Genomic DNA, 21,042 nt, shown 5'->3' with positions numbered 1-21,042 from the left:
GGAAGGATGAAGATGAGAATGCCTCTCCATGAGTCCTTGAAAGGTCATAAGTTCACGGCCTTGAAAACATTGCTTTAGCCCTGGCTGGTGTGGCTCAGTGGGTTGAGAACTGGCCTGTGAACCAAAGGGTCGCCATTCTCTTCCTCTCTTTCTCCTTCACTTCCCCTCTCTCAAAAAATAAATAAGTAAATTTTCTTTTTTAAAAAAAGCATTGCTTTAGATCCACCAGTGTCATCAGATGTCTGACACTTTGAGCTCCGTGCTCCAGGTTCAGGTTCCCAACCTTGATCTACAAAGTCTGAGAAGAGGTGCGAGTTAATGAATAGAGCACTGAATTAGAAGTCTGTATTTTCTGACTTCCAAGAGCCTGTGAATGACAAAACCAAACAAAAGAGATAAGGAAAAAAAAAAAAAAGACTGACTTAGCTGCATAAGAAATAGCTGGGTCTTCTGGTTTGAGATCATAATATTGTTATTTCAAAACTGGATGAAAGCAAAACACATATTTTCAAGTTACATATTACTTCATTCCTGTTGCCAGCAGGAGCCTTCAGAGACACCTTAGGTTGGCCTTTCAATAAGCAGGCACTGACACTCCCTGTGGGTTACAACATTTGTTAGGCTTTTGCATAATTATGTTTTGGGTTTATATAATTAGAGTCTTAGCCGGTACCACAGAAATTCTTTAGAAATTTCCATTCACACTGGGTTGTTATTTGTTGATATAAAGGGGACTATTTAAGTGTGTTCACCTCATTGATTATCTCCCAGAATGCAGAGCCTGCCTTTACAATTGCGTGGTTGGCATCATTTAAACTGTCCCTCACTGTCTTTCCTTTACGCCATCCACAATCCTCTCAAGTGCGAGCTTTAAAATGATTTCAGCGCCTTGATCCTTTGAAATGATGTCTTTCCTCATTGCACCACAGGTAACCAGGCCTGCAATCGCCTAATTTCCCACAGTCTCCGCAGGACAGTCAGCAACAATTACACTAACTCGTGCCAGGGTGTGAACGAGAGATGAGAATGCTTCCGTCCCCTCCTCTCCCTTCCTCCCACACCAGCAAATATGTCACTCTCCCGAGACACCCACTGCTTAAATAGGCGAAAGAATGAGTACCTGAAATCCAGAAATGTGACTCGGTGATTAGTGGAAGGCGAGGCACAGCGATGATGTGGAGAACCCTGGGCAGTGGGTGGGGTGCGAAGCCTCCCCCATGCCCTCAGTCCGGCTGTCTGAGCCTTTCGCTGTCAGTCTCACCCGGTTGCAAGGGGCCAGCAGGGACATCTGCCAATGTTAAACACGTGGGCTCTGAGGTGGGCTCTGAGGTGGACTCTGAGGGGCTGTAGATTAAAGGGGGAAAGCCCCCCCAAAATGCAAGGCTTTTTACATGCTGCCGAAGCGCCCAGAACACTGCGTAATGTATGATCCTGTTGCATATATTTAGAACGATTGAATCCGTTTAATACTGAAAACTCATAGACAGCGGGCGTTGAGTTGTCCACTCTGTGTATTGGTGTCTCATCTGCAGTAGGGCTGTGTCTGCAAATCGGTGCTCACTTCCTCGACCCCTTCCTTGATCTCTATGTAGTCTGGTTGTCACTGTCATCTGTATTTTTCCTAGAAGGGGGGAAACCGTTTCCGCTTCTGCCTGCTCCCTCTGAGGTGTGAGACACGAGTGTTATTTTTGCCTGAGTGGATGGATACTTTATGAGATTTAATCCTTTTCTCTGCTTTCCTAACATTTCCATTTAGAAGTACTCGTGCGTTCGCGGCCAGGGTGAAAGACAGGTTTGTTTTGAAGTCCCAAAATGGACCTGGCGCTCGTCTTGGCTGCTGTCCCTGGACGCGCCACGGACGGAGAAGGACCACAAGCTTAAGAAAACGCGCGACTCCCTGGGGTCTGGCTGTTCCAGTCCTCCCGGGGGCGAGTCTGGGTGCCGCCCTGGCGGGGAGGCGGGGGTCCTGCAGCCAAGACTTCGATCCCCCGGGCCCCTCCCGGGGGGTCCTGGCCTCGGGGACCGCGACCGCGGGCGGGATCGCCAGCACCGCCCGGCTTTCTCCCCGACGTCCTGCGGGCCTCGAGCCAGAGCCTCTGTACCACCCGCCCACCCCACCCCCCAGCACCAGCCAGCCTCATCCAGCACATTTGAAATAGGGACCCCCTCGGTCACTGAGAGCAGCTTTGGGGGCTGTTCGGGGACCCGCCTGGCCGGGAGTGGGGCAGCCGGGGCAGGGTCGGTCCCGGGGGTGCGCGGGCAGGTGTTGGGGGCGCCCCCCTGAGACGCTAAAGGTGAGCGAGGACGGACGCTGCACGGAGGCAGACAGCGGGCGGGGGCGGGCGTTGGGGCTGGGATGCCGCGGAGAGTCCGGGGAGGGTTTGGACGGGAGCCTGGCGCGCGGGAGAAAACAGGTGGGGGCGGGGCGGGGGCCAGTGGGCGGGGCTGGAAGTAAGCTGGGCCGGCGGGGCTCCCGGGGGCTAACGCGCGGGCGGGCACGCGGGGCGGGGCGGGGCGGGGCGGGAAGTGGGTGGGGCGCCGGCGGGAAGGGGGCGGGGCCGCGGGAGCTCCGCTGGGGCGGCTGCGGCGGGCGCGTGGCGGGGTCGGCGGGATGAGCGGGGCCGGAGCTGCGCCGGAGGCGGCGGGCGCGGCGCGGGGGCTGCGGGTGGACGGGCTGCCCCCGCTGCCCAAGAGCCTGAGCGGGCTGCTGCACTCGGCGTCCGGCGGCGGCGCGGCGGGGGGCTGGCGGCACCTGGAGCGGCTCTACGCCCAGAAGTCGCGCATCCAGGACGAGCTGAGCCGCGGCGGCGCGGGGGGCGGCGGCGGCGCCCGGAGCTCGGCGCTGCCCACCAAGCCGCCCAACCTGGACGCCGCGCTGGCCCTGCTCCGCAAGGAGATGGTAAGAGGGCTCCGCGGGCCGCGTGGGGGGCGCCTTCCCGTTCGGGCGAGTTCGCGGGACCCGTGCCCTGCTCCGGAAGTCCCCGCGCCCACCCGCCCCTCTCTGTTTATTTTGCCTCGGGAGTCAGCGCGAAAGACGGGCTCTGTCCTCTTCCCCTTTCACTTGCTCTCTCTGTGCCCACGATTGGACCATCGCCCAGGGAGGGTCCCCGCTCTCAGAGGGCAGCTTTCGGAGACCCGCCGCCGCTGTCCCGCTGGCTCGGAAACTCCGGTGGCGGGAGGCGCCTTTGTCACCCCTCGCAGAGGGCAGCCGGCTTCCCGCGTCGGGGAAGGGCTGCGGCTGCGCCCGCGGGGTTGAGATCGGGGTGCGATCGTGTTTTCCTGCCCTGGGGAGGACAGCTTTGTCCGAGCGAGTGTAGACAGCAGCTTGCAACAGCCCTCTCCCCTCCCCCGCACCCCAGGCGGCGCCAGCAGAATCCGATTACCGCGAGGGGGGCGGCCGCAGATGGTGCTGAAGGCGAAGGCGCCCCTAACCGCTCTCCGCGCCGGGCAGCTGTGTCCTCCCGTCTGGGGGAAGCCCTGCGGCTCTTTGGGCTGTGTCCGGGCTGCGGACAATGGGGTGCAGTTTCCCCCAGTCCTTGAGAAGTCCAGGAGGTGTTTGTGGACCAGGACGCGTGACTTAGGGTGATGCCAAAAGCGGTGCAAGGGCTTGGATTGAGGTGTCACTGAGGCTTTCCCCAGCTTTCTCCTCCCGGTTTCGGCCAGGCCAGGCGCGAACTGAAAAGCCACCCCTGTCTAACCTTCTTGCTGGCCACGGCTGCCTCCCTCTCTTAGAATCTGCCCACTTCTCTCCCCTAGTGCAGGTCCTTTCCCCGTCCTAGTACAGGTAAATAAAGGCATTCTTTAGTTAGGAAGTCTAATCTATGAACGTGGCTCCCCTCACATGAATTACTTTGCCAAAATATTTATCGTATGAATCCTTTAAATATGCATATAGATATTGCTTAGAAAAAACTCAGTGTACACATCCTGTTTTTAGAGGGGCATCTGAACTGTTCTGAAAGCGGAGACTTGAATCTAGAAAAGCAGGCTTATCACTTTTAAATCAGTCAGATATTGTCTTCTCACTCTGCATCTGGCATTGAAGTAGTTTTCTCTGAGAAGATGCTTTAAGCTTCTTGTAAAACGACTTAAATTCCAAGCAACAGTTTTTATTTATTAAGAAACATTCATAGAAACCAGGGCTGCATTTGAATTAGATAAACCCATGCCTGGTATGGTGACAGACTGAACTTGGCTGTTGGGTAAATGTGGGAGTGACGCGGGAAGAGGACCCTTCCCCGCCCCTAAAGTTTCATACGGGGACAGAGACAGGACAACCTTGGGGCCACTCCTGCTGTCACACTCTCCGGTTTATAAACATGCTCTGAAACCTCCCTGGGGCGGCCTGGGAGTCAGCCTGCCATGCCCAAGGGTAACTTTCCAGGTCCCTCTGAGTCAAGTGCAGCCCTGATCTGACCATTGTGCCTTGGGCCAGCGCTCTCCCTGGCCTGGCCTGTCCGAGGCCCAAGGAAAATAAACAGCCAGGATGCGTCTGTTTTGTATTCAGCTAAGATAAAGACAGAGCTACAGGCCTTGACAAGTCCCTTTAGAGAAGTGTCACAAGGTCACTGAAAGTACTGTGGTCTTGGAAGAGATTTACTAACTTGGGGCTGTGAGGTCTGAGGGGTCGCCTTAAGCTGAGGCTCCCACTGGGGGGAGATTAGAGCTGGGAGTTCATTCCTGAATTATTTGCAGAGTGGTGTGTGTTGATCTATGTCATTGGAAGGCCTGAGGTCACACCTGTGTCGAAGGATGCAACTAGAATTCATGGCAGAATGTAGTTAATCCCTGTTTTCTGTGAGCACAGAGAGGGGGCTGGCTTCCAGCAGCAGGCACATGTCTGTCTCAGAAGGCCATGGAGTTTTAACAAGAGAAAAGGCCATAGGGCAGCAACCAGGAACTGAGTGCTGCCCTGGGAACCGGGTGGGAAGGTGAAATAACGCTGTGCTCTCCAGGGGCTGGGACCACGGACCAAGGGTGGTGGAAAGCCTCAGGTAGCCAGGCAAGGGTTGGAGCAGGAGAATAGTGTGGAGAGTGGGAATTTGGGGAATGAATTGGATGGGAGGCTGCAGGAGGGAGCGAGAGATGCTACAGGAATGCAGGAAGGAGGCCAGAGCCTCCAGCAGGGTGGGGACCTGCAAATGTGGAACAAGAACCTTATATGAGGAGACACGTCTCTGAAGCAGAATCTGCAGGAATTGCTGGTTAAGTACTAAACGAAGGGGATACAAAGGAATCAGAGGTGACTCCAGCCTTTGGTGGAAAGTTCAGCAAAGCAAAACAATTAGAAATTACAGTCCTCGCACCTAGAGATAGTCACTGTTAGCATTTGGGGGATACCTCCTGTGTGAGCACAAGGTCAACGCCGTCTGTAACTTCGTACATCGTCTTGTAACTTCTCCATGAGATAGACCCTCAAAGTCGATTTTATATTGTTTTAAAAAGTCACTCAAAATTTAGGTGCCGCCCCTGTGGGCATAAATTCAGCCAGTTGTGTCCAGCTCCTGGGCCTGTGTAACATGGCATTATGCTGCCTGCATGAGTGTGTCCACACACATCCACACGCATGGATCACGCTATACATTCTGGTTTGCTTTTTGGGAGCAGAGACTGCAACCATTTTCCAGGTCAACATACTGTCTTTGGTCACTGCGTGGATCCCATTATATAGCAGTGATAACCTTGATAATCTGTCACGGGGAAAGTGGGGTTCGTCACAACAGTAGGGGAGTCAGGCGGAGTGGCTGCTTTCAGGGGAAGGCAGTTTGCCGTGACATCAGTGGGTGAGTGGTTGAAACACTTGAGCATGTGGAGCTGGAGGCTGGAGGAGGTATTTAGGTTTGGAGAGAGTCAATCGCAGGATGGTGAGCAGGAACTGGGGGAAGCTGGTGTCCAGGGCCGTGGGGGCAGGGGAGCCTGGGTGGCCAGAGTCCTGTCCCATGATCGGTGACCCCCTGCTCTGCTCTGAAAGTCGTGGTTTCCACTCCAACTTCCAGCACTTCCCATCCCAGGGACCCCTCCTCTGAAATTCTGTACCGCCCTGAGGTTCTCTCCGCTCCCCCAGTGGGCCCATGTACAAAGCCGTGATGGTCACTCAGGTTGTTATTTTGCTAGAGACCAGAAACAGTCTGTTAAAACAAGCAGCTGAGTTGGGTTTGTTTAAACATCAGAGACTATTTTTAGATCACACTCAGCAGATGCTTACTTACTGAGTGTGTGGCAGGTGTAAAGGGCTGTGGAGGACACGAAGAGGACTAGGAACCATCTGGACACTGAGGAGTGTAGCTCGTCTGGTAGACAGACGTGGCCACCTTTGCAGCGATAGGGTTGCTGTAGCTTAGACCACGTCTCAGTTTCTGACCACAGGCTCCGCATTGGTCGTAGAAATGCACTAGCTCTCGCAAAAGGAGGGTCTCGGTGCAGGGCTGGGCACATACAGACACGGACTAGGATGGGGCTGCTGGGGAACCCAGGAGGTCTGGTGCTGCTCCCTCCTTCCCCCCATTCCTCCCTCCCTCCCTTCCTTCCTTCCAATCCTCAGCTGGGAACACACTTAGAGAGAGGGGAAGGGAGGGAGAGCGAGCGAAGGAGGGAAATATCCCAGTGAGAAACACCGATTGGTTGCCTCTCCTGGCTGCCATGACCGGGACCAAACCTGTGACCTTTGCATTTACTGGACTGTGCTCCAACCAACCGAGCTACATCGGTGAGGGCCTGCCATTTCACTTTTGCTACATTTTGGAATATGGCTTCTAACAGTGTCATCACCACTGTCAGTTTTGGTCACACATCTTAGTTCCAGTTTGTACATACTGTGACAAAGGACGCCCCTGTGCCCAGCTCCGGTGGCCTGGCCAGCCTGGGCCAGCTTGTCATGCCTGAGGTCAGGATCACATGGGAGGGTAGGGATTCTCCAAAGAAAGGACAGTTTGCAGAAATGGAGGAGGGGCCTGCTGGGCAGCCAAATACCAGATATCTACCACAGACCTCTTTCTATATAAAAATCCTTTGTCCTCAAGAACACAGAGTTAGAAAGATTCTGACCTGCTAAGCTGCCAGGCTCTTGGTTGGCGGATCATACCCCTGCATGGGGTTGAAGGGGACCCTTGACTCTGTCAGTCAGGCACCTGGCCTACACCTTTCTTCACACAGATGTCTACCGGGCCCCCGCCGCTCTGAGGTTAGTGCATCGAGCTTATGCACCCAGGAGAGTCCCACAAAGTGTAGTGGCTGAAAGAGAGTCTCCGACTTGGGGGCAGGAGATCTTCGCCGGGCAGCTGCCCTGGGGATCCTTGGATTCCCCTCCCCAAATCAGCAGCACCAGGTTCTAACATCTTTGACCTGGAACCTCTTTGCCTCCGTTTTTTTATTCTTCAAACCATCAAACGGTTGTTTCGGTCACCTACCTGCGCACAAGTGGGAAGTCATCCGCAGGGACCTTTGAGTTTGAACCACAGTGGTTTGGGCGAAGAATATAGTCTCAGGGAAAATGTGATTCCTGAGACCAGCCACACTGCCCTTCCCCGCATTTTAGTGGGTAACCGAAGGCCCAGTGGGCTTGCACAGTGACCTCTCCTTTCGGGGCTGGGCGTTAGCTTGGACAGTGCGCATCCCAGCAGGGCCCAGCTCTTGTCCTACATGTGAAACCAAGGTCTTAGCCAGGAGGCCACGGTCTTCCAAAGGGCTGAGGTGAAGGTCTAGCCTCAAATCGCCTGTGGAATGCCATCTGGCAGGCGTGAGGGCCTTAGCTCCCATTCCTGATGGGCGAGGAGCAGAGGAGCCTCGGGCTGTCTGAGGGCCTTTAGTACTGCCTTCCACCCGCATTATTCATCGCTGTGTTGCCCAGAGGATGGCCCTCCAGCCTGGACATGCCCCAGGCTGCTTGCTTAAATGCAGATTCCTGAGCTCCTTCTTATCCCTACAGGATCAGAATCTGGCAGGATCTGTATTTCTTATGGGCCCTTTAAGAGTCACAAAGCTTAGGAACCAGGCATCAAAAGCTTGAATTTTGTTATGAAACTATGTGATACAATTTTGGCAAGCCACTCACTTCACTACTTTAGGCTCCAGATCCCCTATTGGAAGCTGAGGATTAAATGCCACAAAGGATCCTTCTGTATAGCGGTGGAATTCTTTTGCTCTCATGCCTTCCTGGATGTTTGCGGCGCCTGCAGAAGTGTGCTCTGTCATACAATCATGTGGGCACAAGAGCAGCACCTACCTATTGCACCGTGCATGGTGTCCCTGAGGTCACGTGCGCAGCCGTACGTGGTCGTCAACCCACTTCATGCAGAGAATTGGGAGCAGACAAGGAAGAGTGGTGCAAGTTTGCCGTTGGACCCCGTTCACCAACAGTTACTCGGTCTGCAATAGTTCTCAAAATGTTCAGGCCTAGGCCCTGGTTGGTGTAGCTCAGTGGATTGAGTGTGGGCTGTGAACCAAAGGGTTGCTGGTTCAATTCCCAGTCAGGGCACATGCCTGAGTTGTGAGCCAGGTCTCCTGTGAGGGCCACATGAGAGGCAACCACACGTTGATGTTTCTCTCCCTTTCTTTCTCCCTTCATTCTCCTCTTTCTAAAAATAGATAAAAACCTTTAAAAAAGTTGCCCCATTAAAAAAATTTTTTTAGGCCATAATTACCCCATACAATACTTGTCCCCATCCAAGTATCCTTGCCAAAAAGAAAAAAACTAAGTAAGTATCTTTGATAGTTTGTGCCTGTGAGAACCCGCGTGTGTCTGTGGGGTGGGGTGGGCAGTAAGGGCTGGTGGTGGGGTCACTAGTTTGTTTCTGTGCATTTGTGATGTTCTCTCTCAGTGAGGTTCTGCTTGTAGTCCCAAGATGTGAAGGTATGAAGGACTGAAAGGTGTTTTTTCGTACCACTTAATATTTCCCTGACTATTCCTGTATCTTTCTGCGGAAAGCATAAATTAATATTGCTCTTAACTCAGAAATACCTTACAAACAGCACCCCCGCCCTGCAACCTTTGGTTAGAGATGTTTGTCTATTAAATGTGAGTGTTAAATGCCTGGTCGTTGGCACATTGGGCACCTCTTCACTCACAGGGAGTCTCGAATGCGCTGGTGCCCCGACATGTTTGCATCTGGAAGGCATCAGTGCCTACCTGGCTCGGGCCCTGGCCCTGCGATGCTGTGGATCTGAGAGGCCAGGTGGGCAAGGATGCCCCGGGTGGGCTCGAGAGGAGGGCTGTGGCCCTGGTGCACTTCACTCCCACCAAGCAGAAGCCGGAAGCTTTGCGGTTTTGCTTCTGGAAGGCCCACCTAACTCCACACACACACACACACACACACACACACACACACTCACTCTCTCTCTCTCTCTCTCTCTCTCTCTCTCCAGGCCCTAGCTCGAACAGTGTGAATGTTCACGACACTGTGCAGGAAGGCCTGCAGACAGACCACAGGCTCCATGAACAGGAAGCCAGCCTGGAGACTGGCTGGGTCAGATATTCACCCCTCTTGCCCAAGTTCCTTCTCCGGAGCCATGGCCTCCTAGTCACCCCATTCCTTGCCCACATGTTCCAGATGTTTCCAAGTGATAAGTCGGCAGAGCTCACTGGGTTGCTCCTTCTCTCCTGTGGGTCGTTCCTTCACAGACAATTAGCACATGTTTATTCTTCGCTAAGAACTTGGGAGGCAGGAAAACCCTTGGCCTTCCGTGGGGATCTACAGACATTTTTAAAGACGTGGGGGCCTTTTCAGTTTTCATGAGCACTTTCTGTGCGATTCTTTGACTGGCCCTCAGAGCCCTGAGCTGGCCTAGTTTTACAGACATGAGAATCCTGTCTTTAAGGAGTGGGGAGGGAGACGCTGTCCTTGACTGGGAGTGCGGGTTGGAGAAGGGGGGCCTCAGTCCTCAGGCCAGTGCTCTTCACGGGAGGGGTGGCCCCTGCCCACTGCAGGGCCCTAGCCTGGAGGGGCTTGACCGCACAAGATCACCAAGATACACGTGGAGATTAAGAATGTGAAGCCAGGCTGTTTTATGAGGTTGTTGACTGTACTTAGAATTGGAGATAAAATGGTCAAGTTCCACACAGTTAGAGAGAAATGACAAGCTGTTTATCATCCCTTAATACCACAGATAGGCAAATCAAAACAAAGTTTTCTATATATTGCCCACGAAGTTGGTTTTCTGATTTCAGCTTCAGATTTTCTTTCTTAGCTGCACCTCCTCATATAGCAAGGGAATTTCAATGAATTGGATGTCATTCAAGACAGTGACAGAATACAAGCTACCCTTCACACGGATCCTTTTGGGGCCTATAATTATGGGGTGGTCATATTGACAAATGTGACTTGTAAAATATTAAGTAGGAAATGTATCAGTCTTTGGAAGAGCTGCATAATTCAGTGCATCAATTTTCCACGCTTCTCTCATCACTAATGCTTGATAGTGCAGTCAGTCCTGCTTGATGGAAAAGTCCACGCAAAGTGTGAGATGGGTGGGTTTTAATGTGAGAGTGTGAAAAGTTCGTAGTTCCACACTGCAGCCAACTGAGGGGGAGTGTGGGAGAAGAGTAACCACAATTATCGAAAGGCCATTAACGTGCTCTTTTCTTTCCCAGAGACATCTCTGTGAGGCCAGATTTTTGTCAGCCAAACAACATGCCACAAAGGATCAAATGCAGAAGCAGACAAGCCAGACATGAAAAAGATTTACAAAATGTTATGGTTCACAAAAAAACATGATTGCATGAACATGTGATGGGTATATTTTTTAAATTTAAATTTTTTTTTGTTTATCTTTAGAGGGGAAGGGAAGGAGAGAGGGAGAAAAATATCAGTGTATGGTTGCCTCTGGTGCGTCCTCTGCTGGGAACTGGCCTGCAACCCAGGCATGTGCCCTGACTGGGAATTGAACCGCAATCCTTTGGTTCGCAGGCCTGAGCTCAATCCACTGAGCTATGCCAGCTGGGGCTGGGTATATTCTTTTTAAATGGATTAATAATCAAATCTCTCAGTTTAAATTTCTTGTAATATAGATATAAATAGTTACAAACAAGAGTTCTGGGATCCTCAATAACTTTTTAAGAGTAAAAAGAGGTCCCAAGACAAGACATTCGAAGCTTGCTGCTGTAGAAGGTGGAATTAGGGAAGACTGGTTCATAGAATTACAAACCATTGAATTTTTAATACATTTGAATGTTTCATTTATATAATCGGCAAAAAGGTGAAATAATTTGCAAAGACGTTTCTTGAAGAAAATGGTCAACTGCTTTTCTTCATCTGTGCCTGGGACAGAACAAGAGGAAATGGACTGAATTTGGTGCAAGCGCTCATTTAGGTTGGAAATAAACAAGGATGTCCGTATGGGAACTGTTCAGTTTCGGGGTGGGCTCTCTGCGGGGATGCTCTTGGTGTACCGGGAAACCCAGCTCTGACGGCCTTACCTGGGGTTTCTGGGAGGAAGAATTTCTTTCTGGGAGGAGCAGTGGGGGTGGGGTGAGCCACGGGTCTGGCTTCAGCGGTCTCTTTTCTGCCTCTTCAGAGTCCAGTCCTCAGCCTGGTGACTCTGAAGCATCTGCAGGCACCCCGGCTGGTGTGGCTCATTTGGTTGGAGCGCCATCTCCTATTCCGACAGGCTGTGGGTTTGATCCCCATTGGTGAGCCTGTGAGAGGCAAGCACTTGATGTTTCTCTGTTACCTCTCTCTCAAAGCAATGAAAAAAATGTCTTCTGGCGAGGAAATCAATCAATGGGTCAGTCATTCACAGGAGATGCAGCTGGTCAAACAGCAAAATGCGCTTCCGCCCAGGGGAGGAGAAGGTTCACAGGAGACAGAGCCACATCCCGCAGGGGAGCTCGGAGGCGCTGCAGGGGCCCGTATGTCAAGCTTGGGAGCTGAGTTAGTAGAGCTCACAGCGCTTTCCCCAGGAGGAGTCTTTCCCTTTGCTTTTCCTTTTCTAAACAGTATGCAGGTCAGCAGCCTGCTGTCAACACATCCTTTATTCAGAAATCAGGTTACAGTCTGTGAGGTCGCTGCTTTCTTTATTACATTCCAGTCCTGCGGATACAAGGTGGACACCCTGATTAGATTTGGGGCATTTACCAAGTCTGGTCTGAGATACGCTTACAAGCCTCTGTATGTGATAGTTCAGTCATCACATTTTTAAAAAGGGTAACTGTAAAAGTTCTCTCATCTTTACGTCAACACATTTTTATAGCAGAAAATGTAGAAAATTCAGAAAAGCCAACAATAAAGATCACCGATGAACTCAGCAGCCTGCGGTGCTGGGGCTGGCAGTGTGGCACCTTCCTTCCGGTGCAGACTGCAGGCCGTGCTGCCCAGTGGTCAGAGCACCATGGTGGTGTCCTGCAGATCCGGCCCAGGGCCCTGCTCTGCTAGCTTTCAGTGCTTCCTTTCCTCACCTTGACAGAATCCACGCCTACCAGCCAGAACCAGGGTGGGGGTCAGTTGCATACTTGTGTACGGTTCTGATTGTCATCTCTACAGTCAGTACCCAGGGTAAGCTAGTTACTGATTAAAAGCTATGCAGCATTTGAAGGCTTTTGACAGACATTGCCAATCAGTCCTGCACAAAGGTTTTCCGAGCATGCATTCTAACTAGCAGTGTGCGTCCATTTATTATACCTTCTTTTTATTATAACTCATTTTTATTTTTTAAGATTTTATTATTTATTTACTTACTTATTAGAGAGGGGTAAAGGAAAGAGAAAGAGAGGGAGAGAAGCATCAACGTGTGGTTGTCCCATGTGCACCCCCTACTGGGGACCTGGTCTGAAACCCAGGCATATGCCCTGAGTAGGAATTGAACCAGCGACCCTTTGGTTCACAGGCTGGTTCTCAGTCCTCTGAGCCACAGCAGCCAGGGCTATTATGACTAATTTTTAAATGTGAGAGTATTATGCTTGTTGGGGAAAAACAATTAAGCAGTACAAAAGGCTGTAAATACCCAATTGCACTTTCCAGAAGTAAGTTCTGCAGGCCAGCATTCCCTCTCCCAGTCAAAAGCTTGCAGACGTGTGTGCATAAACACACAAAGCGGGTTCCTACTACACATACTGTTCTGTGACTTAACAGTCGACCAAGGTTTCTGCTCTACTCAGGCACACACACAACTGCTCTCTCCTTTAAATGGCTGCCTAGTGTTTATCGTGCGCTGCTACCATGATTTCCCATGCTCCCATCACCCATTATGTTTCCACCTAAACGTTCAGATAGGAAACTTTCTCTGCGTTTGTCCCTCTATTTCAGGACCCCATACTATAGTTTCTGATTCTACAGCTTAAATCCCACTGCCCCTTGTGAGACGGGGTGCGTTTCATCTCAGGCTGAGGAATCGTAGGGACAGGAGATGATGGGGTGGTGTGGGGGGGCGGGGTTTCACTCCCTAGTCCGCCCGGTGTGACTTGCTGAGGCTCCCCCATCCCAGCGCCCGCACCTGCCAGCTTCCCCCCAGAACCTGCTCAGCGTGGAGCCAGGCACAAAGGAGACCGGTTCTTGTATGTTTTGTTTTCTACTCATTGCTGTATTTGGGAAGATGTTGCCTTTGTTTACGTCTCTTAAACGTACTAGTGAATTACCCCAACTTTTACTTTTCGTTTCTTAAGTAGAACAGATGTTTTCTTTAATACGATTTTTTTATTTCTAAAAAAAAAAAAAATAGCCAAAAGCTTTTCATGATACTTTGTTTTCAATCAACAAAAAGTTTCCTTTTAAAGATTCCTTTCATCTTCTAAGGCTTGTTTCCTAATGGTGACATTTCTATTACACTATTTTAAAAGTTAGGAAGAACTTCCCCCTCCCCCACCCCCATCTCTGCCAAAGACTGAATGACCCGAAACCCCATGGGGAGCCACCACCCTGCCTGAGATGTGTTTCTGTGGCTGCCAGCCCTATTGTGAACTTCTGAAACCATTTCGAGGGTGGTTCGGGATTGTTGGTGTTGTGGGTTCGAGAGCACCTCGGAGCTGCAGGCGATGCAGCGGGCCTGTGGGAACAGACAAGGAAGAGCTCAGGAAGGAAGCAGGAAGCCTGGACCGAAGGAGGCAGGAATCTCCCGGGCAGTAAAGCCACGGAAATGAGCCTGTGGTTCTTGTTTGGAGATCAAGAGTGAAAGGCTACAAATCCCGGGGTCTCAGCAGTCTGGATTTTTCTTAAATGAGCCCACCTAGATTTTTCTTTTAGGGTGCGCTTTCAAAAAGCTGTATTTTCTGAATCCAGCTGTGAATTAGTAGATTGGCTGTCCTTCCGGGACATGGGGACCCATTCCGGAGACCACGGGCTCCCTGTGCTGGTGGGTTGGGGATGGTGGGGAAGTTAGTGGGTGACCCCCAACTTTTTTCTGAAAGGACGAGAAGTTCCTTTTCATGGGGGATTTAACCATGTCCTGAAACACAACTGCAGCTCAGTTCTCTTGGATGCTCCTTCTGTGCCCCGCCACGTCCCTGGACCCTCATACCTCGGGGGTTGAGACACGGACTTTGGGCGGGGGCTGGCCGTCTCGAGTCTCCCAGCACACACAGCTCGCCTCTCGCCAGCACCTGGGGAGGAAACTCGGTTTTGTGTCTTCTGCTCCCATCAGGCAAGATGTGTTTTTTCAATGATGTGGTTAAAACTGTGTAGTCCGAGGTTGTCCTGGGGCACCTTGGGGTGCTCTGGACACAAAGGGCTGCCTGTTCACCCGCTGCCTCTGAGCCTGTCTATGGGAGGTAGCGCAGGGCTGCTGATCCAGCCTGACCCCACTGCCAGATGCTTCTGCAGCCAGAGGTTCCCTGGGAAGGGCAGCTTGCGTTTCTGCACCCAGGTGCTTCCCCTGCGTGTCTGCTCCACCGGGCTCTGCTCTGGGTGCCAGTGGACCCAAAGTGGAGTCGTGTCTCTGCATTACAGGTGTGCCCACAGTTAGGGGAGAGAAGACTCACGTGTGAGCTGTGGCATAAAGCAGGGTGGTACACGTGCCCCAGGGCAGGCAGAGAAGGTGAGGGAAAAGTGAGGAACATTTGTGGTGAGCCATTCAAAGTCTGCAGAGTGGAGGGGTGCTGGCATGGGGCCAGGGGAGCAAGGAGGCTTTAACAGGTACAGTGGGGACAGGTCAGGGACAGACTGGGTGAGGGCGCCTCTCCCGGACCCACTGCGTGAGGTGCAGGGAGGAGAGAACAGATTATGGACTGCCAACTCCGGATTTCCAACTTCCCTCCAGAAAATTCAAGGGCGAGTGTTTAAACATCCCCAGCTGAGGCAGAGGTGTCCTGGCACAGAAGCTAGGTTTGTTCGTGTAGTTACTCGCCTCATGTCCTTCTGGCTCATTCGGAGGGTTTCTGGTAAACTCAAGGGAGCGTGGTGTCTGAGGAAAGCAGAGGAGCTGGGTTGTATGTGGGTGTGCGCTCGCGTGTGAGTGTTTAGAGCCCGTTCAGTCGGTCTAAGTGCTCGGAGTCTGCTGGGTTGGGTAAGAGGTGTGTTCCTAGGCGGGCGGTTCAGACCTCTGTTTCTAGGCCAGCGTTCTGCCCCACGACAAGGCAGCTTTGTGAGTCATCGGCCGCCGCGGAGCAGAGGGTTCAGGACAGCTCCCCATTCCGGCCTGGTGGGTGTCCTACTAGGCCTGGGGCCCCTTGGAAATGGCACCTGCTGAAGGGAAGAGCCTTGGGACTGTGGGTCTTGGGGCGGTGCTATGTCATGGGCAGCCAGAGCCTCTGAAACCCAGCGAGGTTGTGGAGCCCAGGCCCCGGGGAGGTGAAGGTCAGATCAGGTCCAAAGGCGTGGTGCTCACTGCCACTTCTCTCTCGTCCCTTCATGCAGCCCCGGCATGGGAGACAGTCCTGGGTCACCCAGGCAATCCATGGGGGTGAGAGTGACTCAGGAGGAGTGACTTAGGAGGGGGTGAGAGTCACACCCCCCTCTGGGATTCCAGATGAATCTTTTACTACTTTCGGATCAAATATTGGTGAGACTCTGGGAGGGTGTGACTTATGTTATTAAAGTTTATATTCCTCATATTAAGTCCTAGAAAAGATGGGCTGAGTCAGAATCTTGTGGCTTGGTAATTGTTTTCAAACCCGGATCCTGTAGAGGACTCTTGGAGAATTGGAGTGAGTCCAGAAGAAAAGTCTAGATGGCTAATGGACCAGAACGTCCTCACAAGCAGCAGGAGGACCCGAGGATATTGGCTGGAGAAGCCACTTAGTTTTCTCAGGGGGATGGAGGGACAGGATGGAAATTATCTTCGAGAAAAGGAAGAGAGAAATTATGTTTGTGTGTGCGGCTGTTACACCTACTGGTGAGCGACTGTGACCTTGTGTAGAGAATAGTTACATCTGTTTGAAGGTGAGTGGGCTGATTTGGAAGGAGCAGAACTCACCCCCAGATGGGCGGGAATGAGGCCCCCGGAGGGACCTGTCGCTGCCTCTCCTTTTGGGTCCGCAGGCTGCCCGAGTGGAAGAGAAAAACAGAACAGAGCAACAACCAGGACAGCAGCAGCTGGTGCCCCAACTCTTAGGGGCTGAACGATCTGGCTGGGGGGCCGGGGCCGGAGTGGGGGGCGGGGGGTGCAGAGCCAGCCTTTGAACTCGGGCAGGCAGACCCCAGAGCCTGCATTCTTTGTGCTCCTCTGCCTGGTCAGCCTGAAACTCAGTGCTTCCCGGGGAGTGAATGGGAGTGGCCCAGGAAAGGTACCCGTGTCCATGCTGGTTCTTCATGGGACTGGACATCAGAATCGTCTGGGTGATTTTTAATCATAATGTCGGGGACCCACTTTCCCAGCCCTCACACTCTGATCTGGAACCGGAGCGCTGGTGTCTGACCTGGGATGTGGCGTGTGGCAGCCTGGACATCGCTCGGGGTGCCTGTGGCTGCTGGTTCACGGTGTGCGTTGGACAGGGAAGGCCCTGGGGCCAGGTGTGACCTCTGAGACCAGCCCAGGAAACCCCCGAATACCTGCTATTTAGAATGAAGACTCGGTGGTTTGCTACACTTAGTCACGCAGCGTTTGAGCTGGCCGTAGGGTAGCTGAGTCCCTCTTTTTGTGAGCAGCTTGAGGGCAGGGGCCTGGACAAAGCCATTGAAAGTGGCAGAGCCGGGCCTGGAGGCCATGTCCTTGACTGGGGTGGGGGTGGGGTGGTCTTCTAAGAACATCTCCTCGTGGGAGCTGTAGGGTAGAAAGAATTCAAGAATAATGGGGAATCTCTATGGAAACAATAGAACTTTCCCCTCTTCTGGAGGTCTTGTGCTGAGCATCTTAGCAAAATAGGCTACATTCACTGACCTGGCTCCTTTTCTAGTGAAAGGAACCACGCGGAGGGGCAGGCAGTGTGTGCTCCGGCACTCACAGTGGTGGAAGGGGGTGAAGAAGAGCCTGAAACGGAACACCCTCTCTCGTCACAAGTGAACATTTCTTTCCAGGCTCCGGCTTCCTTTGGGTGGACGTCGGACGGGCTTGCTCGGAAGAGCCCTTTGCTGGGGAGCTGTGAGGACTGGTCCTCTACCACCGCTCTGTTTTCCCATGTCTGCGTTCCCCTCCTTTAGTGTGTCCTGGGGGCATGGGAGGGGTGTCGTGACTGCTTGTTACAGTGAATTGCCGCTCTGTTTAATCCTCCCGGTAGGCCTGTAAGAGAAGTTTCTTTCCTCTTTCGTCATCAGCAAGGCCCAGAGAGGGTACCCGGCTTGCCCAAGGGCCACGGCGAGAAGGCGGGCCTCCTGGCCTGTTGTTTGGAGTTTCTCCCTGGCAGCGTTGCTCAGGGTCACTGTCACCAGGGGCCCCAGACTTACTGAACCCGCATCTGCGTGGGTCCCCAGGATCCCCAGGTGATCCTCACGCAGGGGGAAGTGTCAGCTGGTCTGGGCTGCGCTTCCATGGGGATTTTAACCCTTCCCTGGGGGTGGGTGGAAACGCTGCATTTTGCGTCCGGACCGTGCTCTTCTGTGGGGTGGGCTGTGGGGAAGGGAGGAACTTGCAGGTCATCAACTATGTGACTTTCAAATGTTCTTTGTTCTGTCACCGCTTGTTGGGAAAATAGTTCCCAGGACACTTGTGGAAGCCCAGTCCTGCTGGGCTTGGTCAGTCGCTTGCCCCAGCGTGAGTCCCACCACCACCTTAGCAGAGGATGGTCCCTGTCAGGAGGAGAGGCGGTTGGACCACTTCTCCTGAGGGCCTGGAGGCTGAGCTGGTCAGAGCGTGGGGGCTCCTGGGGGTAGTGCAGGGCACTGACCACTGAGCCGCTGTCACTGGCCAGGGGGCTGTGTGGCCCCAGGGGCCGACAGCGACTGTCACAGCAGAGTCCTTGCTGAGCCTGATCACAGCACGAGGACAGGACTCCCTGTGTCTCAGCATCTGAAGTGCAACCAGCTGGGGGCCCCAGATTGCAATGCTGTCATGTCTCACGGTGTGCCTGGGAAATCCCGCAGGCTGGGCCCCGTGCCCACAGGTGTGACCCTTTGCCAACACTTGGAGTCGTGTCTGAGGCGTGGGCATCACATAGTCGAGGCTGTCTCAGCACTGGCAATGCAGAGTGCCCGCCCGCAGGACACTGGGTCCGAGCTGTCTGCTGTGCAGAAGGGGTGTGCCGGCTCCAGCAGGCCGGGGCCCAGTGTCCCACCGAACTGAAACTCCCTGCTGACTTCTTCTTTTTCCCTCCCCGCTGCCCCTCCCTCAAGGTCGGCCTCCGACAGCTGGACATGTCTTTGCTCTGCCAGCTGTACAGCCTCCACGAGTCCATTCAGGAGTACAAGGGGGCGTGCCAGGCGGCGGCGAACGCGGATGGTGGCTACGCCCTGGAGAACGGCTTCTTCGATGAGGAGGAAGAGGATTTCCAGGAGCAGAACTCGCCCCGAGATGGGCGGGAACGAGGCCCCCCGAGGGACCTGTCACTGCCTACCTCCGCCCTCTCCAGTGGGGACTGGATTCTGGAGTCCATCTAGACTCTAGATTCTAGAAGGTCCCTGGAGGGAGGTGACTGGCTCCCAGATGCACTGTCAGCATTTGCTTCTCTTGCAAGGAGGCGCCCTGCCCCTCTCTCGGGCCGGTCCCCAGGCCTGTGGGACCGGTGTGGCAGCAGGGAGCTCTCCGGGGGCGCCGGTGGCAGTGCGCTTTCAATGGCTGAGGTTCTGCGGTACCCTGGACACCCTGGCACTGAGGCTCTGCTGCTGAGACTCAGGACGAGACCGGGGGATCCCAGAGAAGGTCCCCACGGCGTTTCCTGCCAGACGACTTCCAGCTGGACCCTTTCCGACAGGCGGCAGACGGTCTGCGCCCTCCGCTGCGGGGTTCGCCTCCAGTTCACCGAGTATCGACACTAACATTTCACGCGCCCTGCCTCAGTACCGTGGGCAGCCTTTTCTGCTGTTTCGTGAGGCTTCCGAGCCTCTTGGTTGAGCTTTATTTATTTCTAAGCTGCACTACTAACTGTCCCGGTGGCTCAGTGGAAGCTTTTTACTGAAAAAGTAAACCTATCAGGTCACGCCAATCAACTGCATTCTCTTAACTTGGCAAAATTTGTATCATTCTTGCCCATCCGCTTTAGGGGAAGGAGGAGAGTACGAGGGTGTGTCGCACGGGGGAACGGGCACGCTCCTGTCTTGTGTCCCCAATCGGGTGGCAAACGACTTTCATTTAAAACATTCTGAATGTTACCTAGTATGGTGGAGAGGGAACCCCCGTCTTCACTCAGAACAGCGATCACCTTAAGCCTTAATGTATTTATTAAAATCCTTTATGAACACTTTCCACTTTGTAAGCTAAAAACGAGGATAAAATGTTGAACTCTCTGTCTGTGGTTGTGTTTCTTTTGGTCTGCACTCAGAATCATCCACTTTCATGGCTCGAATGCATTGAGTCTAATCAAAAACAGAAAGTAAGTTACATATGGCATGTGAAGAATTTGAAAGAAGCTTCTTGGCTTCTTGCTGGCTTCTTGGAAGTGCTGGCTCTGCATGTGCGTTACCGGGAGGTCTCTGGCTGTCCGGCCTTTGAGTACTCCTCACTCCTCTTGGTACTTTTTTTTGTGATAATTGCCTATTAATGCCTCTGGGGGGGTGACGGAGAGGAAGTAAAACTCATCCTCATGAAAGGGCTTGTTGACAGCCTGTTGTGGACACGACCCCGTGCCAGGAACTGGGGTGAGGTACAGAGAAGGAAGCTCATCCTTGCTTATTTCCTGTGTTGAAAGTGGTAGCTAAGTGTGGGACAGCTTCAGCGTGTGACATACTATTCAGAGGGGAAGGGCAGTTGAAACTGTCAGGTGCAAGGGGAAGTCTGTTCCTTTGAGGCTGGGCCCTTGCTTAACTCTGAGTTGAACTTGAGGGCAGCTGTCCTCAACCCTGGCCATGGTAGAATCACTTTGGGGTCCTTTAGGAAAGTACTGAGCCTCATTCCAACTTCCATGGGAAGGAGTGGGGCCTGGCCATGTGTGTGGTTTCAGATCTGGTCGAGATCTGGTGTTCCAGATGTGGTCCATGGGGCACGCAGCCCTGGAAACAGGGTAGAGAGGCACCGTCTTCCATCCTCCCAAGCTGCCGGATCAGGCCTGCGTCTTAACAAGATGCACTGATGAGAGCTATGCACCAAGTTTAGGAAGCACGGCTGTATGTCAGCCCAGGGCCATCTCTGCTACTGCAGTACCTCCCTGCACGACTGAACTGCCTGGCTGGCCCCCTGGCCCCCCAGCACAGCCACAAGGGCCAGGCCTCTGAGAACAGGCTCACCATCGCCGGGTGTGAGCTTGCTGCTGGCTCCGGCTGTGGGTGCCTCTGGTTCAGGGTGTGTGCTCCCCCTGGTCTGCCGTTCCTGGCTCTTCTGGAACTGCCGTGATTCATAGAACGTGCCTCCTCCTGCTATTGCGGGATATTCTGTCAGAGTCAGGAGCACAAGGGACGAAGGCGCGCGAGGGGCCTTGCCCTTACTGTTGGGAAGGGCAGGCACGGGCCTTCTCCAGGGCAGAACCACTGTGGGTTTCAGTGTTCCATTTGAGATAGTATACAGGGCCGGGCACAAGTAACGACCCCCCCTTTTCATTACAAAATCAAACACGTCATTCTATAACATAACAATATCCCACTCAAGCACACCACATCA

The 21,042-nt window shown here is 53.2% G+C and overlaps 1 protein-coding gene and 1 long non-coding RNA gene across 2 annotated transcripts; one reads left to right on the top strand and one right to left on the bottom strand.

Moving 5' to 3' along the window:
- Window positions 1-207: 207 nt before the first annotated feature.
- On the bottom strand, window positions 208-2,126 carry LOC118996697 (uncharacterized). The gene is made up of 3 exons (XR_005068542.1): window positions 1,121-2,126; window positions 753-992; window positions 208-598 (listed from the first exon to the last, which is right to left on the bottom strand). It is a non-coding gene; the product is annotated as an uncharacterized LOC118996697 (long non-coding RNA).
- Window positions 2,127-2,597: 471 nt separating this feature from the next.
- On the top strand, window positions 2,598-19,736 carry FAM89A (family with sequence similarity 89 member A). The gene is made up of 2 exons (XM_037060233.1): window positions 2,598-2,899; window positions 18,627-19,736. The coding sequence occupies exons 1-2, from the start codon at window positions 2,612-2,614 to the stop codon at window positions 18,888-18,890; spliced, it is 552 nt and encodes a 183-aa protein (XP_036916128.1). The 5' UTR covers window positions 2,598-2,611; the 3' UTR covers window positions 18,891-19,736.
- Window positions 19,737-21,042: the final 1,306 nt, after the last annotated feature.

This window comes from Sturnira hondurensis, unplaced genomic scaffold (genome assembly GCF_014824575.4).
Source record: "Sturnira hondurensis isolate 20B ecotype Veracruz unplaced genomic scaffold, ASM1482457v3 Scaffold0011512, whole genome shotgun sequence".
NCBI classification, from domain to species: Eukaryota; Metazoa; Chordata; class Mammalia; order Chiroptera; family Phyllostomidae; genus Sturnira; species Sturnira hondurensis.
Note: the sequence above shows the minus strand (reverse complement) of the source record. Positions and strands in the feature narration are given on the sequence as shown.

Coding starts and splice junctions, on each gene's coding strand:
- FAM89A (XM_037060233.1), top strand. CDS start 2,612: ATGAGCGGGGCCGGAGCTGCGCCGGAGGCGGCGGGCGCGGCGCGGGGG. Junction 2,900..18,626: donor CCCTGCTCCGCAAGGAGATG/GTAAGAGGGCTC, acceptor CCCTCCCTCAAG/GTCGGCCTCCGACAGCTGGA.